We start from the raw sequence: 26848 nt of genomic DNA, 5'->3' as shown, positions 1-26848 counted from the left end.
CAGTCTGACTTCAGTTTGATACAAATTATGAGTAGATACTTGACGTACAAGGGGCTGATTCTGAATGTTTGAGGATGTGAATGTGTGTAATATTTTTAATTTCATTTTTAAAAAGCTTATTTATGTCAAATTTTGATAAGTGACTTTATCTAGTCAGGCAGTGGCCATATGTTTAAAGTAATGTCAGGATGTACACAATCTCACTTTGCCACAAGTTAGAACAAAAATTTGTGTCACTATGCAACTTAAGCATTAAGCTGCAGCAAAGAGATTATCAACATTACATTAACACTTGGAGCTGAAGGAAACTGAAGTTGCTCCTTCCTGATATTGTCTTCCTTTTCCTCCTTTGCTCTCCATCCCTTTCCTGGTCTCCATTTATTTAAGTTAGGCTCATGATTATTTGAATAAGGGCACTGTTTCTGTAATGTTGCCTCTCTACATTATGTTTTAAATCAAACAAACAGTTGAAGTTCAGCTTTAAATCGAGAGTATTCAATCTCACTGGTGACAAATAAAAAAATGTTGTCAGACATTGCTAGTTTTAGGCCACTAAAACTGAAAATAATTGGCTTTGGTTTTTCTGACATCCTACTCAGAAGTGACCTGATGTCTGTAAAGACACTGTGCAATCATTCTTACAAGCACTATGTAATGATGAATAAAAATATTTTGACTCGTGAATTTGAAAAAATAAGGCCCCAAATCGAAGTAGGTGCATATGTACTATTGATCTAATGAAATTGTATTTGATCATCCTGGTAGCAGGAAATCTGCAAAGCTATGAAGTTGGGTTTTCTTAAAGGATTATAAAATGTCAAACAAGTAATATTTTTCTTTTCTTTCAAAATATGCTGTTAAAGTCATGTGACTCTTAGAAGCTAAATGGGTGAAATGTCAGTTTGGTGTGCACTGCAAAGTTTTGAATGACGTGAAATTCAAGTCACAGGAGACACAAATAAACAAACAAGAGTTGAACTTTAATAGCAGATAAATAAATCTAGAATCCAAAAGTCCAGCTGGAATATAATGTAAATACAAGAATTAATGAAAAAAACTTGGGGGACTCATGTGAAACAAAGCAAGAACATGCACTAACCTCAGCAGGACTAAGTAGACAATGCAATAAAACCAAAGAGAAGGCAGGATTTCTTTCTATATTAATGTATTTATTTATTGCAAATGAAATCATGCTTTTTTGCTCTAATAACATTCAAAGCCTATTATGGGGTATCCAATATGTAGTTTCAACTTTGTGGTACCACAAGCTAGACTATACAGTTGAACATGATCAGATGAATTAGTTATTAACCACTGGTTTTCTTGTCTTCAGATTCCTCCACCAGAGACTACTAATCGAATACCGAAGACCAAAGTTCTGGTGACCAAACGTCCTAACCCAACCCCATTCCCCACTGAGACACAGGACAGCCACAACCAACCACATCTTGTGGACCAGCGTGACTACTCCACTGAACTATCTGTAACCATTGCTGTGGGAGCATCCCTGCTTTTCCTTAATATCCTGGCTTTTGCTGCACTTTACTACAAAAAGGACAAGCGCCGGCACGATGTTCATAGACGCTGCAGCCCCCAGCGGAGTGCCGCAAATGACCTTGCCCACACTCAAGAGGAGGAAATCATGTCTCTACAGATGAAGCAGCACTCAGACCTGGACCGAGATTGCAGGGGGGTTGGCGACTCCCTGCACCCGCATGACGTGGTTCTGAGGACTGCCTGCCCACCGGACTATACTCTGGCCATGAGGCGCTCACCAGATGACATCCCGCTCATGACACCAAACACCATAACCATGATCCCCAGCACCATGGGAGGGCTCACCTCACTCCACTCTTTCAATACCTTCCCCAGCAGTGGCCAGAACAACACCCTGCCCCACCCGCACCCACACTCACACTCCACCACCCGAGTATAGCCCTGTGGATGCACCCATGCAGGCGGGACTCTGATGGCTGAGGCTAAAGCTAATGCCGCTGACGCAGCAGAGACTGAAGGCCAACTTTCTGACAAACACAAGTATGTCATGAGATGAAATGCCATCCTGGAGTTGCCAGAAACCCATGGAATTGCACTGGGACTGTACGACACCCTGTTAATACCTGAGGAAATATAGTCAAGAGTTTCTGAGGGTTTGGACCAGGGAAAAAAGAATAATTATCTTTTTGTACAAAAATTTAAGACAAGAAAAAAATACATATAAAGAGCTGAAGATAAACAACCTCTAAAGCTAAAACAAAGAGGAGGATGTTTTTTTATTGTTATTATTTTTGTTCTGATATTGCAGCAAAACAAGGTACAGTAAAAATACTTTCTCTTTTTAGCAACAGATATGGCCTTCGGGATCTTTTGACAAATGACTGCTTGAGAGTATTATCTGGATACAGAAGAGAGCATCAGACACACCTTGGAGGTGAGAAGAAGGGAGCTCTTTGTAAAAGAAAGAAAGCGCGTTGTTTTCCTTCGGCATCACGCTAGAGATTACTCTGTGGGGCACAATGTAGATGCCATGCAAACCAATTTAGGCATGTCTTGACATCATAAATGGAGGCTATGTAAGATAAGGTAAAAAAGAAAAAAAAAAACAATTGTTGAAAAGAGCAAAGGAAAGACTGAAAACTTCAAGAAAAAGAAATCCTGTATGCACAACAGAACCATTTTGAGGAGAAAAAAATCTTGCAAATACTTTTCATCCATTTATTTTTGAGGATTGGGAACAATTTTATTGTATAGAACCTATTTACATATCTAGATCTGTACACTAAGCACCGAGGCTGTTTTAGCTCTCCTCTTTTCAGAGGGGCATCCATACTGCAAACCTGCCAGTAGAACTGAACCAGTAGGAAGTGGGGATCCACCTACTGGCTTTCTGGCATTTCCAACTTCAACACAGAGAGCTGGGGGACAAAGGATAATTGGATATTTTAGCACGATGCGCATGACAATTTATCTGCTTGATGGCTGCTCTGCTGATTATGTCATTATTAAGAATAATTTTCACCCTCTCCCTTGCATTGGAGAAATTTCAGACATATTTCTTGATTGGATTACAAGAAAACACACACCCTTGCAGGACCATGGGAAATACAATTCCAGGTTATGGATGATGTGGGCTGGAGTCGGGGGTAGAAAGGGGAGGGGCTGGAAATATGGTTCAAATTTTCTTGCATAACATGATATAGCTTGAGTGGAGCTGGGCATATAAGGACTAGTTTTGTACTCCGTGTGTTGGTACTACTTTTTGATAGTGGTTAAATCACATTACACTGTATCAATCAAACTCATTGTACCTTCAGTTGAGATCAATGTTCTTTGGTATTCTACCTACTTGACCACTATACCGTATAGAAGTAATTACCTGCACTGTTTATTCCATTGCCCGGTTTTCTTTACTTTTAACTGGGAGGTGTGTTGACTGTGATGGAGGGTGAAACTACTGCGGAAAAAAATGGTGGGAGAGTGAATTTCTGGAGCGTGTAGATTTTTTATTCATCCAATCGGGCACTGTAGAGCTCTTTAAACATGAATGCCTACACATGACTAACACAAGTCAAAGGGCAAGATGATAGGAAAAGTTAGGGTCATGGTAGGCCAATTCCCATAATGCGCATTTCATCTAGTTTTTATCATTAGCCAAGGCTGGTTGTGTTAGGAGACACATCGCGTTGGAATTATTGAATTATGTGAAGGAAGTAAAAAGGCCTCTCATAGCAGCTCTGAAGCCCACAGTCACTCCTCTTTACCTCATTTTGAAGAGCTACTTCTTTTCTTTTTTTTAGCCCCACTCGTTTTCTACCAGGGATTCTCTACTGTCTCATCTTTTATACTGAGCTGACAGCTGGGCTGTTTAGCAAAGCGGCTCGTCTCACATCCGCACTGTCTTCAGTTGACCATCTACTACAATGCTGTCTGCCTTTGCTAACATCTTCAGGTCAGTGAAGCCTCAGCAGCTAACGATGTTATCCATCGGTGTAGAAATGAGTCACAGTGCAGTCGAATCCAGTTGCTTAAAAGGTTGGAGTCACTGTGGGGGTAAAGTGGTGATCTTCAAAGCAGACACAGACATGAATATCCTAGATCTATTGTGCACAGATATAGAAATCTGAAAGCTGGCGCAGAGATGCTACTTGGTAAGCTGAAACGCTTTTCTCCCTGTTTTCCCTTCGCTAAAATGTAGATGTGAAGAGGCCTCTGTTGTGAGAATTCATCCTGCCCCTTTTGGCTTCCTTACAGGCACTGTGCAGTCATTCAAAATAATGAGTGCAGACTACTGTTACCCCATGTAACATTGTGGCAGACAAGCTGGATGAGGGGATAAAATCTTGTCTCTCACAGGAAATGTTGCTTTTTGGAATACGATTTAAATTGAATAAACTAATTTTATCTGTTGGCTCCAGATTGTTTCTCTGGATGAAATGAACAGCCAGTGCTTGATCTGGGATTGAAACAAAAGAAAGATTCCAAGGTTATTATCACACATCATCCTCGTGGGAATTTCAGAATCTGGGGAAAATCTGCTCTGTAGTTTTGTTGGCACTGTATCGACAAATCAAAAGCTTTCATACTTTAATACCGATAATATGTATAAACAATCTCATACACAACCATGTGATAAGAAATTACACCTGGGCTTTCCAAGTATTTTGTTTCCCCACACAAAATGTTTTATGTAGGAAAACCCTCTACTTGAACTCAAGATTTATTAGACCCATATAAAAAGCAACATGACCTTGTTTTTGTAACCCAATTGCTCAAATGCACTTCACTAGATGTGGAAAGGACTCTTGAAAGAAAATTAAATGATGACGTTGGCTGTGCAGGGATTTAGGAACATTTGTGCCTGAATATGCGCATCAGCAACAAAGTAATTCCTATTATCTAGGTTACTAATTTAAAATGTGCAAAGAGTCACATGAGGTAGGTTAGATTGCACAACGTGAGTCCAAGCCAGACAAACAAAATCTGTTTTTCTTTGTTTATATTGGTTAATTACTGTTTTCTGGCATTTGAATACCAAAACAAGGTGTTTCATGATGTAAATCCAGTGGAGCGCTACACTTGTTCACTTTTTTGGCTACAAACATGGCAAAAACAAAATAAGATTTTTATCTGTAAATTTTTTTGTTTGTGTTGTGTTTTGATTTTTGATTTTTTTTTGTTACAGTGAACATTTGATACTTTAATATGACACTTAAACCATTGAATTTACAATCCCCATGACCCTCTGCATGCCTACTGCATGTATGTAAGTATACAGTGCACCCAAACATGCAGTTGCAACAAAAAAATGAAGAGCTCCATAGTTTCTGTCACTTTCTGTGATCAATCTTCCGCACATGCTGCGGAAGATCATATCCTATGATTAATTGGGATCCAGTGTTCAATCTTTACAATCTCTTAGCTAACTCACAACAAGTATCCAGTGGTCAACCCTTTCCAAAACAGCCATCTCAAAAGACAAAAAGCACTATGTAGTTTTGTCTTTTGTCTGGTGGAACCACAGCTTGCATGACTTTCCATCACATTTTAGGATTGCATTTTACATAAATCCACGTAATATGACAAATCATTCTGAGCTGACTTACTTTTAGTCAAAAAACATTTCCCTTTTAAAGTTTGCAAAACTGCAGCATTAGCAGTAGGATGAAAGGCACTGAGAACGAGCAATTACAACTCATGAACACATGAAAATATTACAGGGGTTGAGATCGTATATAGCTAGCACTTGCCAAATTCAAACATTGCTCTCCAGAGAAATGACAAAGGGGCAAAGGCAGGGCCACCCACTGAATTAAACATATAATTGCACTGATGGGTAAATAGTCAAGCAATTGCAAGGCCATGCTAAGTGGGTGACAGCCAGGGAGGAATCCTAATTAATAACTTGCCATGCATCCAATTGTCTGATTGATGATAGTTGAAAAATGTAAACCAACTGTAGCGTGAAAAAAAATGAGAGAAATGTTGGTCAGCACCTGACATATTTGGAATTATAAATGGAAATTGCTAGAAACTGCACTGAACTTAATTTATAGTGGCAGTTGCTAACAAGATTTAGCCTCTGCAGTGACTACATGCAAATATAGTCCAAATTTTCTCATAAGGAAAAAGCAGTTGTGCTAGATTGCTTGAGGATGTAAAACTAGACAGGAAGACAGCAAAACGTTTTGCAGGAAAAAGCAAAATGCAATGACTCAATCAGGAAATATATAAGTAAGCAAATGCATTAAATACATTTAACAGTTTTGACAGTTGTGTATGGAAAAACCTGGTTATCAAAGCAAATTGAAAGCAAATTGGCATAATTTGTGAGAAAACTGCAACTTTTGAAAATAACAGCACTGAATCCCCTTTCCCTGAAGACAAGTGCAGGCATTATGAATTAGAAAGCTTTAAAAGATTAAATCTTGAAAGCAATGCACAAATTGAAAGTCTGATTTAAGCACCAGCTAGCTGCTGTTTCCCTTGCAATCAGGAAGATGTGAAAAAGATTTAAAATACACAGTAGCAGAAGAAGAGAATGCTGTGCCGAGCACCTCTCTGACCACAGATACGACCTCGCACCTTTACTGAGACTGAAGCAAAGTTAAGACAAAATGGTATTTGACTAATGGCATAAAACCCTATCAAAATCATATCGCACTACTCCACTTAACATACCGAAAATGTGTATTCTAGATTTGTTCTTTTATTGTCTTAACAGCACCAAAATTGAAGGATTCAGTAATTTTCACTAAGGCAACCTTACTGGAAGACTGATGCATTTCAAAGCAAACTAACTTGTTTTGCCTGGTGACATTTTCTCTATTAAGATTCGCAATCTTTGGGTAAGAAATGGTCCACATCTAAAGCCGTGTCACCTTTTGACAGCTGTGTGTTTTATACGCCCTGTGAAAATGTCAATATTCCTTTCTTAGTGTTTCCATTAAAATACATTTTTTATGGTATAAGGAATATCTCAAATGCATTTCCTACCTCATAGATCATTTGCAAATAATAACTTTTGTGAACGTTGCATTTTCCATCCTGCTGTTATTCTCTTGTATCGATGGTAAAGTTTTATCAGGCGTTACCCTGTCCAGCTGTCAGTAAGCATTGCCAACCCCTGCAGCCGCCACAAATGTAGGTCATGTCTCCCTGCTCTTGACACGAATGTAAACGGTTGTGTACATATGATGGTAGGTACTAGCAGTGCTGAGACTTTATCATTTAAAAGATGCTTAACAGCACCTCTAGTGGTCATAGGTTCCACAGGGTACCTCAGAGTTGTGTTCTTCATGTTGGAAAAATCTCAGCTCACAACTAAAGTACAACTACGTATGTTTTTAAGAAAGGGCTAGCTTTTAATAGACTAGGGCTAAGAAACGTATATAATTATAAAACGTATGACTGAAACGAGGTGATAAATTTTCCCAATCAACACAACAGGGGCCGCTACAGAAACCAAGTTGCCCTTCTCTTTTTATCTAATTTGCTGAAGTTTTGATTCACTGCTAAGAAGGCAAAAAAGGAGAAAGAAAAAAATCCTTCCGATTTTAGGAAACTGGAGTAATTGACACTCATTTTTTAAACTTTACATATCCAATCCCAGAGTGCCACTGAGACTTTGCTACACATATATATGACACTCTGTTCACTGAGAAGCATTTTGATTACGTTAAAGAGTGGGAAATATCATAAACATATATTCTCTTAACACATCTTTTTAAAGTTAGGGCAAGTCACACGCCTGCCCTATGACAGAGGAAACATTAAACCTTAAAACTGAGAACTAATAACAATAAAACTTTATTGGATAGTGAAATGAGCAAATTAAATACGAAGGAAGTTCAAATTTAATTGCAGTTATTATACTGTTTATACACTGTGGTAGTTTTACGTGGAACATTACAAAGTTATGAGGAAAAGGGTATACCTTTAGTTTGAGTGCTGTGTACCGTAACATCATAAACATACCCATCTTTTTCTAATTCAGCCTGGTTCATAACTGAATTTCTCTTATTTTTAAGAAGATTATTAAAAGTCTGTGATTTTCTAAAGCCGTTGCGGGCAGGTTGAGCACACTGATTACGTGCAGCATGCGTGGGCAGGAGGGTCTTTACATGTGTGTTTGCTAAAATACACACATCTTCAAAACCACAACAGCTAAAACACACACACACACAGTTGTAAAATCTTAAACGTGACCTGCAAAAATCCGTCACCCCCCTTTGAATGCATATGCTGGTATTGTTCATTTCCAGTTACCAGTATGCTCCTTTGTCAGACTTGTAAACATTATTTCCATTAGTGTTTAATTCTATATTGTGCCTATTTTGTGTTTCTGTGTTGAATATTTAAATATTCTGTTTATTTTGTGTCATATGATGTCCTGCTTGTCCTGAATAAGACTTGAATTTGGATTTATTGGCTTTGTGCTTGTAGCAGCACTCATTTGTAAGAGTGTTGACATTCAAATGGCAGATGTGAGATATTAGTCTGAGAATGCCCCAGAGTTGAGAATGACTCCCATCTGGTGTCACCTTCCTTTAAAAAATTGTGTCCAATTAGCCCAGTCTCATGGCAGCTTGTGAAATAGTCCCAAAAATGTGATCTGTGCGCTTCTGTACAGGATGACTTTTGGTTTAATCGTGACAGAGAAGCAACACTCCCATCAGATGCGACTTATCTACCAGAAAATTACTTTTAGTAAAACGATAGCGTATAAGAAGAATAAAACAAAAGAATGGCAAAAATGTCTCTTTGATTAAGTTCTTGTAGTTATGCCACTATCCTCCTACTTTCTTGAGTGGACTTTAGTACATTAAAGTGGAAGCTGTCTTGATGTTTACATACGTAACATATAGGTATTATTTACATCTATTTTTCAAGCTACCGTGAGACGGTGTTAGTCTGCCATTTGCAAAAGGGGAAGTTTCACCCAATCCAGGTAGCATTTCTTCGGTCATTTCTTTTGACTCCCAGCACCACTAAATTTTATTAAGCCAGTCAAGAAGGGTGAGTATACATCCAAACAGTTTGGGACTGCAAACACTTGTGAAACCCTGTTCTAGGGGGAAGCTTCATTTTTTTTTTTTTGTTCTTGTGTAAAGCTACGCAGATCGTGGTTGACAGTGAGCCTGTGTTGTAGTGCAAGGGCAGAGAGGAACGAGCACTGCGAATGAATGTAACGCAACGTGCCATTTTCTGACCTCAAAGCGCAGCAGAAACAACAATTAAACCTCAGATTCATCCTGAGAGGTTTGTGCAAGCAGTCTGAAAGCTAAAGGTGGATTTGTTCTTTGAAAGTCATGTGAACCGGAGGAACTATGTGAGCAGGTCTGGCATTTGTATTGTAGATTATTTGTCACTTGTCTTTCTTTCTGGTTAAATAGTAATTACTCTTCTGGAGCACAATAAATGATTTTAATATGCTGATATGTTTTTTTTTTTCTCTGGAGTCTTCATTTATTATTTTCTGTGGCTGTTGCTGAGTTTACTAATTTAATTGGTGAAGCACACATCACTTCATACTCGCGAGTAATTACTCTGGCAATTTATTTGTGGCGTGATTAAATTTGATTTCTGTGACTGAAGGCTGAACAAGCTTTGTCCTAGGTAGAATGCATTAAAATAAAAACAGTGCCTGTAAAACCTCACCATGTTCTTACAGGAAGTACACACGGTGATAGAGGGTGAACATCTGTCACTTTTGTTGAAAATGGGCAAAAAATGTGACAACAAAATTAAAGAGTTTCTTCTACCACACTTTTTTTTTCATGAATTCTATGCGTTTATGCTCTTTGGAATGTATAACTGAACTCTGTGTGTGGGTTATTATGCATTATGGTACTGCATCCATCAGACAATAGATCGGGTGTGTTTGTAGAACTGCAAAAGGTGAAGACATGCAATATGGAATATGTATCTTGGCTGTTACCTTTAAATTACTACACATTATTGATGATTTTCATCTAAGTTTTAAAGTTTGCACAGAAGCACTTAGAGCTGAATAAACAAGTGTGGCCCAAAAGTGACAAAATGAAAAAAAATACACTATTACAGAAATCCTTTAAACTCTGCAAAACACGTCAGAATTTCTCACTAAAAGCAGCCTGGCTCATTTTGAAACATGTAACACTGACACAGTTTCAGAGGTGCCCCCTCTGATCAGGTTTGCATTTTGATTGGCAACACAGTAATGGACACAATAAGAAATCATCTGACTTTATTTTTAAATTTTACTTTATTTTTGAAATATAAGAGAATTCGATGCTGAGTAAAATCTCTCTCTTTCTTTAGAACGATTTTTGTCATAGATCTTGGAAAACAATAAAATGTGTCAGACAGAGAGGAACTTTCTAGCAGTAACCCATGTGTAAATGCTCATTATAGAAATATGAGATCAACAATAACTGGATAAATTAATAGGATAAAAAACGGTACATTTTTAAAGTCTAATTTGCTACTTGAATTCATTCAGTTTCACTTATCCTTCCAACTCTGGCGAAATAGAATATTAAACTAATTCGTCTTTATTGCTGTTGTTCTCTTATTTTGTTAAAACACATTTCATCCTGTAACACAAACTGAGATTTTGAATCATTCATAAGTGGTTAATGTTTTATTGTTTTCCAATATGTGATGAATTTAGTTATGCATTTTAGTTCTCTGAATGCATGCTAAGAGCTGAACAACAGTATTTGTAGGGCTCAGCCTGAGAACTTCAGGGACCCTTTTGCGCCTTAGGGCTTGATGTGATGCATTATCAGTTTCCTCTGATCTTAAATATCACACAAATACAAGCACGCTCTCTCTCTCTCACACACGCAGACCGAGAAAAAAAAAAAGCAAACTGGCATTTTGTTTAGTGCTAATTGGAAATCAATCGGAATTCATCCTCCTTGGAAAAGGGTGACATTTTCTCACTCTTTGCCAATGATTAGAAACAAATTATGCCAGACACTGACTGACATTTGGAGAGCAGGCGGCTGTTTGGAGTGGGGTGTAAAGGATCAACAGAGCATGTATTTATGCTCTCAGGCACTGATTCTGTCATGTGTGTTGTGTGCGTGTATGTGTGCATCTATTTGTCTGACCAAGGGCACACACGACTGTGGGCTGCTCAGCCAGAGGGCCCTGTAGGAATAGCTTGATAAGGGAGGCTTATTTACCATAATAATGCATCTCATCTCTGCACATCAAACACTCCTGCCTGGTCTGATAACCCGCTCTTTAATTTAGCACAACTGTTTGATCTAGCTTTGCTGCCGTTGTCCCAGGGCCATTGTCGCGAGCAGCACAACAGTTGGGTAATTGCTGTGTACTTTAACAGTGTTTCACAAATAGAACAGTTACATAATGTTGCACCTATGGAGTAGAGCTCCACTAAATTGTGTGATGCTCTAGACGATATGTGAAGGGGGAAAAAGGTATCGTATTGATATCTTATTCTGTCCGTGCTATTGACTGTTATTAAGAGGTCAAAGGACTCATGACAGACTTTCTCATTAGACAGAGCTGGTGGTTTGTGATGCAGGGACAGGAGAATCGATACGTCTGGATCATTACTTTAATACTCACAAGCCACTCAGTCGGTGTTGATTTCAGCGATAATTATATAAATTGCATGTTTGGCTGATTCGTTTCTTGTTTCTAGTATTTGCTTTTAGTGGTTGAGCCAAAGCAGCCATGTCACATGACTTGTCTGTGCCACATGACTGAGAACCCAGAGGACAGCTATGCTCAGTCACACAGATTAAATTTGTGACAAATAGTGAATGACAGCAAAATAAATAAATAAACAAAGAAATCATTAGTAACATAGGCCTATTATTGCTATTATTATTGCTATAATAATAATCATAATAATAATAATATGTGATGTCACAGTTTCAGTATGCAGTCAAAATGTATTTAGTTTCAGGTAATAAATGGATGTTTTCATTCCATTTTCTCCTCTTTTTTGTGTGTTTGGTTCCAGCATCATGAAAGGGTTCTTTTAAAACGTAAGATATAAGTATCAGATAGTCAAATACTACCTCCTTTTTACTTGCTTTCAGGACCGCAATACACAACTTATCTGTATGGGTAATAGTCAGATGGAAGGTTGCTTGAATGAAGCTGCTTTCAGGCCACAAAAGATCCAAAAGACATTCTCCCCATCTAAAAAGACATAAAGCTTGCTGAAATACATTACGGCAAACTAATTTTTCCTTTATATTTCAGATGGGAAGATTAAAACTGTGAAATTATTAACTGAAATTCCCAAGTCACTTATTAGATATCCAAAATTTGCTCTGCTTTGAGGCAGATGAGTCACACTTTCCCCCTTAACAAGCAGCTTTAATCACTCTTTTGTTCTGTTCCTGACAAAACACACAGCAAAAGCTTTGTTCATGTCTGAGTTCGTTTTAATTGGGATTTGCTGGGTTTCTGCATCGTTTGAGTTGGTCCACTGGATGCTACCTTCAGGTAAGGCAATTATAATCAATGCACTGTCTTTCTTTTGTTCTAGGCCCGGCTTCTTCTCAAAAAGCTCATTTTGCAAAAAAATAAAAATAAAAATAAAATAAAATAGAAATAACAAAACACATGCACACACACACACGTTTAATGATCAAACACTTTCATATTACTAACATCTGTTCGTCAGGTTTGAGTCCTTACTCAGCCAGTATTCTATTTCACGTGTACACGAGTGAAAGTCAAAAATGTGACTGCTGTTTCAGCTATGAAGTGAGCAGATGCAAATTTAAGTTTAAGACTTAAAACAAGGGAAGCTAACCAGTGACAGCCCTGTTAACAAATTAAAATTCCAGCATATTGAGAACAATTAACACATTTTGTTTCATTTTACTTTTTATTGTTTTATTGTCTAAGTTAGAAATGAGGTGCTGTCAACACCAACGGATGAAGTATTTCTCTCATGTTTCATCTTATGTCTACCAGCGATCAGCCTGCACTGATTGAACCAAACAAATTAAATCTGAGAGGATCTGAAGCTTCGCTCAGCCTGTCCATCTGAATATCTTTGAACTTAATGAGATCTGGCAGTCAGCCTGTTCCCGTTGTCTCTCTGGAGGTGAAGAAAGTTGGAACTGTCCAGAGTAACGCTAATTTAACAAATCTGCACCACAAACAGTAAGCTGTTAGACACTTGTGGTATGCATAGATATACTGCACCTTGAATAATACAAGGGGGTATTAGTTATGTATACTTTTGTTCCAATTCCTAGAGGAGTTTTTCAGGGAGTTCCTCAACAGTGCAATTCTTGCTTTAATTCTGCCCAGATCATCTGGATGGCTAAGGGCAGTGTTAGCAGGGGCCAGCAGGGCAATGGGAAGGGGTTGGAATCATGCACATTGCAGGCAACAATGCCCACTCCATGCATGCCCCAAGACTATGAGAGACAATGTCTCCTTGATTAGATACACTGATTCCCCCATTTTTAATTAATTACTATTGGTTCATTCCATCAAAACCCTGACCTATATTCTCTCTAGATGTGCTGGCTTATCACTCTGTCAGAAAGTGTGTCCATTCAAATCACGTTTGATTTCTGATGTGGTCAGACAACCCAGCTTAGGAAATTGTCCTAATGGAGTGATGTAAGGCTTGTGATAACTCCCTCAGGTTTTGTGCCAAAGTGTTACCAATTATAAAATTGAAAAACAAAAGTTGCTCTTTATTAACACAAAAACTGACACAGACTGACTTTTGGGCATCTGTTTGCTCGAGCCCTCGTGCAGGTTCCCGCTTTGCCCAGTTTGTCAAGTTTATGTTGACTTGGTGATTAAATGGTCTGACTGCCAGTATGGTATTGTGTCTTTCATGACAACAAATTTGTGAGCTCTAATCCTGCCAGTTGACCACCCATTGAGCACCTGCCATTCCCACCCTGTTTTCTGATCTTGAGACCCAGCTGCAGACCTGTTCACCATGGCATCTTGGTGTGGTGTGCCAGCTGCACTGAGACTGACAAGAAAGCTCTTCAGAGACTCATCAAATCAACACAGAGGACCACCACCAGTCAGCTACATTCACTCAAGCAGTCCTACAGAACACGGTCATCACCATGTGGAGTTGCAAAGATCATCAAGGACTCTAGTCTTTCTGGCCACCACCTTTTCACTCTGCTGCCCTCTGGCAGGTGTAGAACCACAGAAAAGCTGCTGTGTCCAAATGCCATCAAAGTACTGAACTCTAGCTCATAAACTGTGCAATATTACTAAGGACTGTGAAATAGATGTCTTTGTATATTGTTTGTAATCCCCGTGTGTGGTGTATGTGAGTTTTAACTCATACTGTTATTTTCTTTCTATAATTTAAGTTCACATATTTTTAAATACATATTTTCTTGTCTTAACTGTATGCACCTTGCAGGGAGATACTCCAAATTTCATCGTACACTGACAAAGACAAATAAAGACATTCTGTCCTATTCCAAAGATATATTTTCCTCATGGACATCCCAGCACACTTGACTCTTGTAGCTGTAGCTTTATAAATAACTGCCTGTTGCAGTGGTAAGACAATAGTTGTTACCTCTGGCTTTGTCAAGGACTTCTCTTAGTGTTTTGACACATAACACCAAAAATGTAAATAGTATAATAAAGATAGCAGTAATGATTTTCTGTATTCAATATATGTTTTAGAAAGCATAGCATGAAAATGTGCCGCTTCTGTTTGGGACCAATGGTGGCAGCAATGAGCTGGGAGCACAGTACCACTAAATAGGAGCAGGTGTATGTCATTGCAGCAACTATTACAAGTTGGTGATACCTCAGTTTGAGGAAAGGCAAGAGCTGGATCACAGGTATTTTTCTGGGTGAGCTAAATTAATTTGTTCTAACTTACCTCCCAAAGTTTCACGTTTCACATCATGCAAATTGTGTTTTTTACTAGAGTGAAATAGCAGAATTATGTTTGTCAGTGTTTGCCAACTTCTGCTGTGCTGGCGTCAAATACTTAACTTGCCTATCAGATCTTAGCTGCTTTTTGACCCAAAGCAAAGATCAATAGTTCACTGGGACATTTTATGTTTCACAATGGATTTCTCATATCCAGAGTGTGATTAAACAAAATCAATACTCCTTTATCAGAGTCTCAAATGAAAGCATTAATCCTGAGGCTGACGTGCATGATAAACAGCTTACACAGGGCAACAAAAAAGCAGCACACACTGAAACTTGAGTTCTCCAAAAGGCCTTTTTATATTATCACCATTTTTCTCACTTAAGACAGTCAAAATTGTTTTAGATTTTTTACTGAACAATGACAGGGTTTGTGATGATTCCTGAGTATGAGTGACCCTGTCTGCTGTGAAGTTCTGCCTTATAGGAAATGCTTTAGTCATCAAGGCTTCAGCCATGCTAAAATTGTTTCTGGAGTTCAAACAAGACTGAAAGTCCTTAGTGATTTTAAAGTGTGTGAGATCGTGATCAGACACATTGGTTACGAAAGAGAAAAGAAAAAAGCTAGACCACTGAGTACACACTTATGCAAGTGTTGTTTAATTATAAACTCTGCCATACTAGAACACTTGTATTATATCGTTTTTACTTATTTAAAAAGAAGCTAGGAACCCACTGAAATGCAATATGTAAATCAATATGTTCTGAAAAGTACACTTTCAACACAACAAAATCTGATTATAGGTGTATTTTCTCTAAGCTTATTGCATGAATAAGGTTATTCCATATTATAATGCAGAATGGCCAAGATGCTGAACATCAGTGCAGAACATCAGTTCATGTCATTTAAAGGAACTTTGCATGCATTATTGGTATATATATACTCTATTAGATTTTTGGTGACAAGACTGATGAAACTAAACAGCAGAGAGGAGTCCAACAATGGTAGGAAGTGGGACAGGACGCTCTGGAATCTAGACACTGGTCCCGCAGCAGGTTGACACTTGGACAAGACTTTATCTGGCCAGGATGAGGTGGATGCCTCAAAGAGAGTCTGAAAAGCAAGATTACAGAAAAGCACTGAGACAGATGGGACAGAGGCTGATTAGCTCGCAGAATAAGTTCAAAAATGAAAATTGTCTTGTGGAAGAATTTGTGTATATACAAAACTTAATGGCAGCAACAAGTCGGTGAAACGCTTTAAAAGAAAAAAATATATAATATATGATGACTGTTTTCCCTAAATATGTTTTTATATTTAGATAAATAAAAAATGCTTAATGATCTGCGGCATCAGTGCTGTCAATATGCTTTCTGTCTTTTCCAGAGAGCACTTCTTGCCTCTCAGGTTTTGGATGTCCAGCCATCCTTGTCCGTCAACCACTGTCAGCGTCGCATACAAATTCTCCCACAGGACCAGATAGGAAAGGTACATACTATCTTTTTCAGTCTTGACACAAGTCACCCGTAAGGGGAAGGCAAAAAAGAAAAAGGGAGAAGATGATAATGATAGATAGGATACAGAAAGGGAGAGGAAGTCCTCAAAGAAGAAGGTAAAGGAGGTATGATAGGCGACAAGAGCTGATAGGAGCATCATGGGGAGATGCATGATATAGTCAAGATTTAAGAAAGATGGAGCTTTTCACTGTGCACTGAGATTCATGTATGGGATAAAGAGCAGCATTTTATTTAAAGGCAATTATCGGAGTCGTGTTATATTCACAATTAGTCAATGCTGCTTTGTTTTTTACAGGGAAATCATTTATTCAGATTAAAGGAAAACCTTTTCCCAAGTTGATTTTCTCATGAAATTTGAGAAGTATGACATGCAGAGGCAGAGCAGGCGACTCAAAAATGGACTAATTTGGCAGAAACACAGTCCAAAAGACTAAAATTAAAACTTAATCTGAAGAGAAAACTAAAACCTGGAGCACATGGTGATCAAAACTAAACTGGGCATAAAGTAAAACTAAAGAGAAATCCAGAAAATCAGGAACACAAACGTAAGTATAAATAGAAGCCTTGTTTGAGAACAAAGGGAAAATGGGACTACGTGTACACTCGCATGTGATTGGGAGATTACAAAGAGAAAGAGACATAGGTGAAAACACAGCCGAAGGCAATCATGAAAGGGCAGACAGTTACAAAGGAATGGAAACCAAATGAAAGAGGATATAACCAAAAGGCAAATGCAGTACTAAACACAAAAAAGTCACACTAAACATAACAGTGGAAAAAAGAGGACCAAAGCAGAAACACTGGAGAAACTAAATATGAACAAACTCAAAATAGAAACTGAAGCTAAATGAAAGAAGAAAAAAATATAAACCATCATGGCAGACTTCCAAAAGTTCATAAAATGTATACAAGAACTGAAAGGGTGGTAACGAAGGTAAAGCTCCAAATTGCTAGAGAGCGAAGGACATCACAACAGGGATCAAAGTAAACCTGCAGAACATAAAAAAGTTCAAACACTAGAATAACAGTGAACCCCACTCGCTGTCCTCCAAAAATGATGTCTTTACTGTCTTCTTCAATATAAAGGTAGTGTAGTAGTATATGAAATGAAATTAAAGCAGCAACTTTAAAATGATATAGTTGACACATAAAAGAATGAATAACGTGATCTAATGATATTGAGTAAATAATTCCAAAATAAGTAAATGGTAAATGGCCTGCATTTGTATAGCGCTTTTCTAGTCCCTAAGGACCCCAAAGCGCTTCACACTACATTCAGGCATTCACCCATTCACACACTGGCGATGGCAAGCTACATTGTAGCCACACCTGGCCTGGGGCGCACTGACAGAGGCGAGGCTGCCGGACACTGGCGCCACCAGGCCCTCTGACCACCACCAGTAGGCAAACATGGGGTTAGTATCTTGCCCAAGGATATTTGGCATGGAGCCAGGAGGCAGCCTGGGATCGAACCACCGACCTTCTGATTAGTGGCTGACCTGATCTGCCACCTGAGCTACAGCCACCCCAGTAGCTCTGCACTACTTTTCCTATTTCCCATGTATTTTAAAGAAAAAAGTTTACTTAAGTGAAAGCCTTTTCATCAAGTAAAGGGTCTAAATATTAGTTTCAAAAAGACTTTCAAAAAGAGATGCATTGTGAAACACTGGTTAAACACTTGTTCAGTGTCACTTCATACAGAAAACAAATGGTTATGCCTATAACGTTTCCCTCAGAGAAGACAAGTTATGGCTATAACTTGTGTTCCATGAAGGAGAAGAATGAGGTGCAATAGACATAGTATGGGATATTACACCACTGCATATCCTGAGCTGAAGAAACCTATATTCACACCTTTAAGGCAGATAACCTATGATGCAACATGCAACTCCTGATGCAACATATCCACCCCTGTCACCACAGTCATCCCTTAGTTTGCTTCACTGGGCTGAGGTGCACAGTAGGGACACCTGGTGTTGTACCTAGTTCCTCTCCTTCAGGGAACATAAGTTATAGACATGCTGTTCATTCCCTTTCAGTTGATTCACTCGGTACAACATGTACTGGTGTACTACACATGTACTACTCATTTTGCAGAGCAGCCCCTAAACAGGAGTCAGACCACTAGTGCTTGAATGAATGGTAAACCCAGAAAAAAGAACAGAATGAGCAACGAAACAGAACAAACAGTGATGATCAGCTAGCTCCAACACAAATAGGCCTACACTATATTGCCACAAACAAAGTATTCACTCAATTCAATTTTATTTATACAGTGCCAAATCACAACAACTGCCTCAAGTCACTTCATATTGTAAAGTAAGGACCCTACAAAAAATGAGAAAACTCCAATAATCATATGGCTCTTTTTGAGCAAGCACTTTGGGGGAAAAAAAGCAAGATCCATTAAGACATGGATGAGTGAGAGCAGACCTAGAGGTAGCATTGGGAGGGAGCTGGAAAAAAGTCAAAGGACTGCTAATTGGCTGAGAGCTTAACTCTCATGAAACAAGGAGAGTTTGAGTTTTAGAACAGCAGCTGTGTGGTAACTGGCTGGACCAGATATTCGTAGGCGATGAATTCCAACCTCAAACTGCCTGTGGTTTTGGTTGTATAGCCATATGAAAGTAAGCAGCTGTTAGACTCTTTGTTGCAAACCAATCCCCCGGGGCAACTGTATTCAAAAGCTGAGTGTTAGCATCTCAAACTCACAGGTTGAGAAAGGAATGAAGCCCTTTTTTTTTCTTCTTTTTTTTTTTGAAACAACAATATAGCTGGTTTGTAAAAGACTGTTAGGAAAGTGCAGCATCTTCTGGGAACGACAATATAAATGAAACTGGTCCTTATACTCCAAACAAAATTGCAGTTGAGTATCTTGATGTGGGTCATAGTATATCAGGCAAATAACAGAGAAGCAGATAAGAGCCAAAACAAGGCATCCTGAAGTTTAAGCTACAAACTAGGAGCACACAGCACTGCCGGTCCTTAAATACAATACGCAGTCTTGATGATTGGACCGAAGTGTGCACAGTAAGCCTGGGAAAATGCCACTCTGCCCATGGGTGGTTACACAGGATTCACCCACACCTCCACCTGAAAGTTAAACATAAAAAAAATTCAAATACCCCAGTCCTAATACTGGACAACATCCTGTTTATCTCATTGACATTCCAGTCTGTTTTCATTGCCAGGGAAACAAATGCTACCATTTTTTAAGAGAAAAATTGTACTGAGTAGTCAGTATAAGCTTTTAGTGATATAAGTTTATTGATGATAAAATACTGCATGATGACCTTTTCCTTGTTTAGAACTGATTGTTCTTTATGAAACGTGTTCTGATATTTGTATCTGAATCTTTCTACAGCGATAGTAAGAAGTTGAACAAGCAGTTCTGACCTTGCGCGCACACACACACACACACACACATACACACACAATCACATACGCACATGCTCATGTCACTGAACGAATGTATTCATTTCTCTTGTATAAATAAAGAGCGCAGACGGTGACAGAGCACAAGTCCGTGAAAATTGTCTTTTGGTGTCCACTATTTCTATGCCCAGTGCATTAAGGCAGAGGAACAGAGGACACGTTATACATGTAGTATGAGCATAATCAATCACAACTAACTGCAGTTTTCAGTTTTTTGAAACCCTTAGCAGAGAAGAAATGGGAAGCCTTAAGTTCTAACATCTTCATTAAGCCCACTATTTTCCAGTATATAGTTTCTTGATTGAAAAATAATGTATCAAATGTTTAACTGAAATGACTAACTTAATTAATTACAAATAAAAACAAAGTGACACATTTATGCCAGACTTTTGTTTTATGAAATTAAGCACTTAAAACAGTTGATAGTTTTGAAAATTTGAAATGTAATGCTTTTACTTTTATTTTTACCTCATAGATGGGCATATGATGTGATGTATTACCAAAAGTTGACATGATAGGTTCTGGAGCTGTCAGTCATTCAGGGATTTGGATGTGCACCTCTGATGCCTTAGCAGGAAACCTAGAGGAGGTAGGAGAATAAAGAAAGACAGAAATTATATATATATATATATATATTTTTTTTTTCTTACAGACAGCTTTTTATTACTTGCTCTTCTTTAGTTTCCAAGGGCTAGATAGAGCAGTCCCTGGAGAGGTTAAGGAAAGGCATACGTGTATGCTAGAAAGACAAAGAGCATCAAAGGGAAAAAGGAGAGAAGACAGACAGAGCCGAAACATGACAGAGGCAGAAGAGTCATTGCAAGGTGTCTCAAAGCTGTCAATCATAGGAGAAAACCGGATGTCTTGCTCTGAAGCAACTGTCAGAATAAAAAGTGTAAAAAAAAAAAGTAGAAATGAGGAGCTACTGCTCCCTGTGGCAAACAAATGCACTCTAAATTTTTCAAATTAAGTTACTGACCTGAAACAGACTTTCTATAGAGGTGAGGATAGTGCAGGTAAGATTACACACAAGATGTGAAGGATGTAAAAATGTAATTAAAGAGAGGTAGAATTTTTAGTGTAAACTGCATGTCTGATGTCTTCAATCAGTGCAGTTATGGTTTAAAAGGTATGTTGTCTATTAGTATAAAGCTGAAAAAAAAAAAGTCCTTAACAGTGCATCAAATAAAGTAAAATGTTAAGGAGGACGGTGATTGTGACAAGCCTACTAGAAATTACATTCGTAAATGTTTTTGTCTCATTTAACCTACTAGTTAAGTTGACAGACCAAGTAGGATGAATTCATTGTGAACTACCATTTAATGTAGATAATGTGAAATAATTGCTATTGTAGCAACTTTTTTAAATGAATAGAAATAGTGTTTTCATATAATCTTTGCTGCTCTAACTGCAGAAATTTCAATTCTTGTTTGCATAAACAAAAAAAAAAGACCTATGATTACATCATCTGTAGTTAAAACACATTGTATACAGTCCAATTCTATTACATAATTTCAGGATGTTGCTGTTGTTTTAATCCCAACTCAAAAAGCTTATATTGCAGATAGCTGTGAGCGTGGGTGATAAAAAGAAGGTTTACACATTCCTAAAATATGTATATTCTGGCGTTAGTGTGTATTTTCAAGTGTCACTTTTCTGTTACTTTTGTGATTTGATTCATCTCCATTGGATGCACTTACACCAGAACCCAGTGCTGTCTTTTCAAGACAAAAGGTCTTGAAAAGACCAGACCTTCGTGGCGCCTCTCATGTAAATATTTAGAAATGCTTTGGTGACAAGCTGAACTAACAAGCTGCCTTTAAATTTGAATTTACTAGTGCGTCACTAGAGAAGCAGAAAGACTTAAGCAAAAGAGTGAAGCACAGCCATGTGGATGGTTTTAAAAAGCCTGTATTTTATTGTCTGTTTGTTGACAAAATTGCAGCCGAATCGCTTCATTTTCACTATTTTGATATTTAGTTCTTGGAATTTCATAGTGTGTGTGTGTGTGTGTGTGTGTGTGTGCATGCATAACATGAAAGAAGTTTAGGCTTTTATTGTGTTAGTTGGCTCAACAAAATCTAAAACCCCAGTTAAAGATAATGGGTATTGCAACAGTAAATAATAACTTTCTCTGTTAAGTCATACTGTCTGGGCATGCTCTCATCAAAAGAGGTGTTTCATGTGCTATTTCAGTCTTCTTCCACATACAGTGATTCCTAGAAGTCTAATGCAACACTGCGACAAAGAGATTAATCAAACTGCATTTCGAACAGTATAACACAGAGCAGCAGTTTGGAATCAAGTGTTGAAACATTTTGTGCGTTACTAGCTGGATATCTGCAAATTCCAGTGACAATGTGAGACAGTTTGCATACCTGGATTTAGTCAGGTGCGATTTTAACAACTTGCACATATAAGATGTATTCACGCAGCAGAATCACTTTTTGCACGTAAAAGACAAAAACATGTGAAAAGAAGAGCTTCCTATTGATATTAAACTTAAAGGAAATCTTCTTACATTCACTACATTCAAGTGCCAAAATCACAATAACAGGTGCCTCAAGTGGGAAAACAGCATAATCTGCTCCCAACCAGGTGATGTGTCCATTATAAGTTATCTATGGTGATTCAGCAAGCCTCAGGGAAAACTTACTTTAAGGTGGACATAGGTCACTAACTCATTAATCTAATTGTGATATGCTATATTTCTTTATTATAGCAAAGTCTTTGTTCTTATTAATATTGTCGGGGACTGCCGAGGTTTTCTCTGTATTATTGTAGGGTCTTTACCTTACAATATTTCAATAAGGAGAAATCACTTGGAAAAACTGCACTGATTTATTGAGATGGAGAAATTAATGTATTTGGTGACTAAACTCCAATGACCCATCATGGCAGAACAGAATCCTAGCAGTTATGAAAGTTAGGAAAAGATCCCCCGAAGTCTAGATGGCTGGTGGTGGTGAAGATGAAGACTGAGGCTTGAATGGAGCTCTGGCTGAGGTGTCTGAAGGGGAGGTGGAGAGTAGGTGGGTTTAACAAGCGAGTCTGAAAGGTGGAATGATGGAGAGCACAGATTTAAACCATGCAAAGCGGAAGCTGATTGGCTGAGGTGAGCAAGAAGACGACTGGACTAGAGTAATGATGTCAGAACTGAGACTGACAGCATGTGAAAGCAGCAATCATGTAAAGAATAGAAGAGCAGTTGAACACCCAGGAAAGCAGGCAGATAAGTGATTACGGATCTTCCTTACTGCTGACAAAATATTAGGGAAACGTGACGATACCTTTTACAATTCTGCATTGGTTCTGTGCTGTGCTGGTCCGACAGTAGGTTTTGTGGCTGTATAGCCTGGTAATGCCACCCTGATTAAAACTTTTCCTCTACTTGTAAAGCTGTGGAAAATTGCTTAGTTTTTCTCTAATAGAAACACAATAACAAGGGTTCAGTAGCCAAATAGATCTCATTAAATGAGACTCATTCTCAGTTATGAGCATTTTTTTTAATAACAGATCATTAAATTGTTTTGCCAACAGTCTACAGTCTCTACTGATGTTTATTAGTGTAAAAAAGCAAGTCAATGCCAATTGTTAAATCCTGACCTTTATCCTATTTATGGGCTATTGTACTACACAATACAAGAGAGCAGTGGGCAGTAATTATAGGCTTATCGGATGTAGAATACACAACCATTCAGCTTCTCCATTTTGTAGCTTGTTTAATGATTTAGGTTTGAAGGGACATAAAACACAGTCACCTTAACATGGTTGCTGTCCTACAGTTGTCGATTTAGAAACATTGTTTAATGGATTGCTTTTCTGTACCTAAGTAGCTGCATAAATATTCAGAGGACCAATTAGTGAGAAATGTTTCAGTGCCATTGATTGTGAATAAAAGCATGAAGACTGACAACTGCAAGGACCTATCTGTTGCATTTAAGCCATGACCTCATTAGATGAGACAGATGGCCCTTTGACTGATTATGTTATTTCGTTTAAATACCAGGAACACAGATCTAAACAACAAAGGTATAATGGTGCAGCTATGCCAGTACACAGCTTGCATGTCTCACGGTTCATTTAGGTTTGAGACTTCCAGCCAAGCAACAGAACAGAAGCAATCAGGAGGAATTCAAACTGGATATTTTTACAGAGTAAACATTTTTACCATATTTATACCGAAACTAAAAAGCTAATTTTCTTTCATAAGATGGATAATTCCGACTAACATGGGGTGAGCCCATATTATGCTCACTTATTAACTAGAATAGGTTTACACATTATAGCAAAGACCCCCTGGTTCACTGTGACAGTAGCCACCACAGGAAATAGCTGAAAAAAGGACTGTGCCAGTGCAAGCCAGCAGGCTTGAAGTTCTGAAGGTGAAAGTGTCTGCGATCCTGTGTCGCATTTACAACCTGAATCCGAAGTAGGAGAATATACCAATGTTGTGGACAATAATGCATTTGGTTCCAGTAACAAAGATGAGCTCAGGGGCAATTTTAGCCCATTAAAATGAATCAAAGCACCCCCAAAGATTTCTTACTTTCTTTGACAATATTTGCTGTTTGTGTGACACACTACTAAAAATATAAAAAGTATACAGTACTGTACTTGTTTGAGACGTAACATTTTAACAACAAAAGTATAGATGACCCCCCTCCCAAAATGGTTTGTTCCAGCTCTCCCCTGCTCTGGCTCTGGAGCTCGTGCTGCCAGAGCGACGGTGGCTGAGACGCAGCGGAGCGGAAGTGTAAGTCCCTGGCTTAAAACAGGACATATTAGCTGCATTTAACCTTCAGTTACTCTTTATATAGTTAGGTAGGAGTCACACCATGTTTCTTTTTAGCTGAAAAGCATTACACCAGGTAACCTGCAGTGTTGAAAACGTGTTTTCCGACAATGTTTGCTACTCTACAATCCGTCCTGCTCTGTAGTAAATTCAGCGACATTTGACCGTCCTGTTGCTCCCATTGAAATGTATATAGCCTATTTAAAATCTAAAACTTTAAATTATCTGCAGCCTACTGTTGGTTACCACTGTCCTGTTTGAAATGGATACTAACTAGCTAACTGACTGAATGTCCATTAACCTTATAACCTTATATGACTGAAATAACTCCTGTTATTTGTGTATGATTATACACAAATAACAGGAGTTATTTCAGTCCAAAGAGGGAGAGAGGAAAGAGGGGAACGTGAGGAGAAAGTACAAGGTCAGGAAGAACCAGGTAAGAAAACAGACAGGGAAAATGACAGGCACAACAGAAACTGTTAAACTGACAAAGAGAAAAAAAAACTAATTTTACTCACACACTCTGGAGGTTGTGTTCTCCCTATATTAAACCTGCTATACAGAATCTGCAAAACAAACTGGGTTGAAACATTTTGACCCTCTTTAACAACATTCCAACATAACATTATAATTGATTGGGGAGATTAAAATTAATGATATATTTTATGTGGTTCAGCCACAACTCTACTAAAACCTCAGCCAGTAATAGGTAGGCCAACTTTTGGACCGTCCAGTTGTCTGTATGACTGCCGCAGTACGTACATCACATTTGCACACTATCAGAAAGAGCCAAACAGCCCTGGTGGAGTGAGGAGCTGTAAAGAGAAGCAGATGCTCTGTTTATATTCTTAAAAATGTTTTAAGCTAGCTTGTTTCAAAGATTCTGTACTGCAGCTTTAAATGTTTTCCAAAAGCACACACACACTTAACTTATCAGTGTTTCTCAAACTTTTTACAGTGTGTACCACCTGATAAAAATGTCAAGCTCTCCTAAGTACCACTATGAAAGCATGAAACTCATAAATCTTACAACACAAAATTAGTATCTGCAATAAAGATTTTTTTCATACATGGTATACATTCTACCACAGGCAAAGTTGCCTCCATTTTTATAGTTTTTATTAATATTTTGTAATAATTTATTTTTAATAATTTATTCTGTTTCGGGAGTGTTTTTTATGTATCTGTATTATATTATACATACACATTAAAAGTGAATCTCTGTCCAAAAACTGCACTCAGTTTACTTTTTACTCACTATGAGCATCACTCATTATTCTCCCGCAGTAATTAAGGTTAGGATATGTATTTTTTCTATTCCAATCCATTCTTCTTTTGCAGCATTTAAATAACCTTGATCAGATTTGATGGTTTTGTTACGGCCTTTTCAAAAAAGTGTTTTGCTTTTCTTTCACAAATGTGGGGATTAAATTGTGTTAAAATGTACAAAGCAGTGATGTCATGTTTTGTGAAGAGGACCCAGGCACAGAGAGACTTGATGAATTTAAGAATCTCATAATTTAATAAAGAAATTTGCAGACTTGCACAGAGATGGTAAAATTATGATGACTGATAACGGAGACGAAGACAACAGATGATGAGGACAGGGAGGAACAGGGGTTTAAATGCACCAAAGTGACAGTCAGAGAGAACTCGGGACAACATTTGAGGATGCAGGGACTGACAGAGACAGGTTTATCTTGCCTGGCTGGGCAGCTCTCTGGGTGCTCAGCACCTCCAAAGCTCTGATCCTAGAATCGCCCCTGGATGAGCTAAATGACTATTGCCTAATTGTTCTCACATCAAGTGATGAAGGCACTGGAAAAACTAGTCCTGGTGCACATGAGATTGGCAGTCAAAACAAAACCTTAGTGTAAATGATTCAGTCATCAATATGCCAAGGGTCTTTACCCTACAATAAAAATAAAATTAATTTAATTGAAATGAACTGCTACTGACAGAGAAGCAATACAAAAACCAGTAACATCTGACTAAAAGACAAGCTCCAGTATGGTGCAAGTGGGGCGGGAAGTGGCTTACAACACAAACTCTGCTACTTATAATCCAGTTTTGAGATCCCTTCCCAGATGCATTAACGCCCACTCGCATCTTGTGTCGCAATAAGTCACATGATAGATTCAGGCAGGTTCTCACAATGGTTTCATCCGAAAAGCCTGCTGAGATATGGAGGACCACAAGAACCACACACATCGAAATAAACAATTCTGTGCTTAAATAATAAAC

At 38.2% G+C, this 26848-nt stretch overlaps 1 protein-coding gene and 1 long non-coding RNA gene across 6 annotated transcripts in view; one reads left to right on the top strand and one right to left on the bottom strand.

The window, feature by feature from the left end:
• Positions 1–15150, top strand: part of nlgn1 (neuroligin 1) — a 290054-nt gene extending 274904 nt beyond the window's left edge. For all 5 annotated transcript variants that reach the window (XM_085150602.1, XM_085150605.1, XM_085150603.1 and 2 more), the window contains one exon: positions 1334–15150. In XM_085150602.1, coding sequence (XP_085006728.1) covers positions 1334–1936 — 603 coding nt within the window. In that variant the 3' untranslated portion in view covers positions 1937–15150. The remainder of the gene's footprint in view (positions 1–1333) is intronic.
• Positions 15151–15490: 340 nt separating this feature from the next.
• Positions 15491–26848, bottom strand: part of LOC146491297 (uncharacterized) — a 37877-nt gene continuing 26519 nt past the window's right edge. The window contains exons 2-3 of the long non-coding RNA XR_014872280.1: positions 20275–20386; positions 15491–19464 (exon numbers count right to left, since the gene is read on the bottom strand). This is a non-coding gene — a long non-coding RNA (uncharacterized LOC146491297). The remainder of the gene's footprint in view (positions 19465–20274; positions 20387–26848) is intronic.

The sequence above is a fragment of the Neolamprologus multifasciatus genome, chromosome 23 (assembly GCF_963576455.1).
Source record: "Neolamprologus multifasciatus chromosome 23, fNeoMul1.2, whole genome shotgun sequence".
In the NCBI taxonomy this organism is placed as follows: Eukaryota; Metazoa; Chordata; class Actinopteri; order Cichliformes; family Cichlidae; genus Neolamprologus; species Neolamprologus multifasciatus.
Note: the sequence above shows the minus strand (reverse complement) of the source record. Positions and strands in the feature narration are given on the sequence as shown.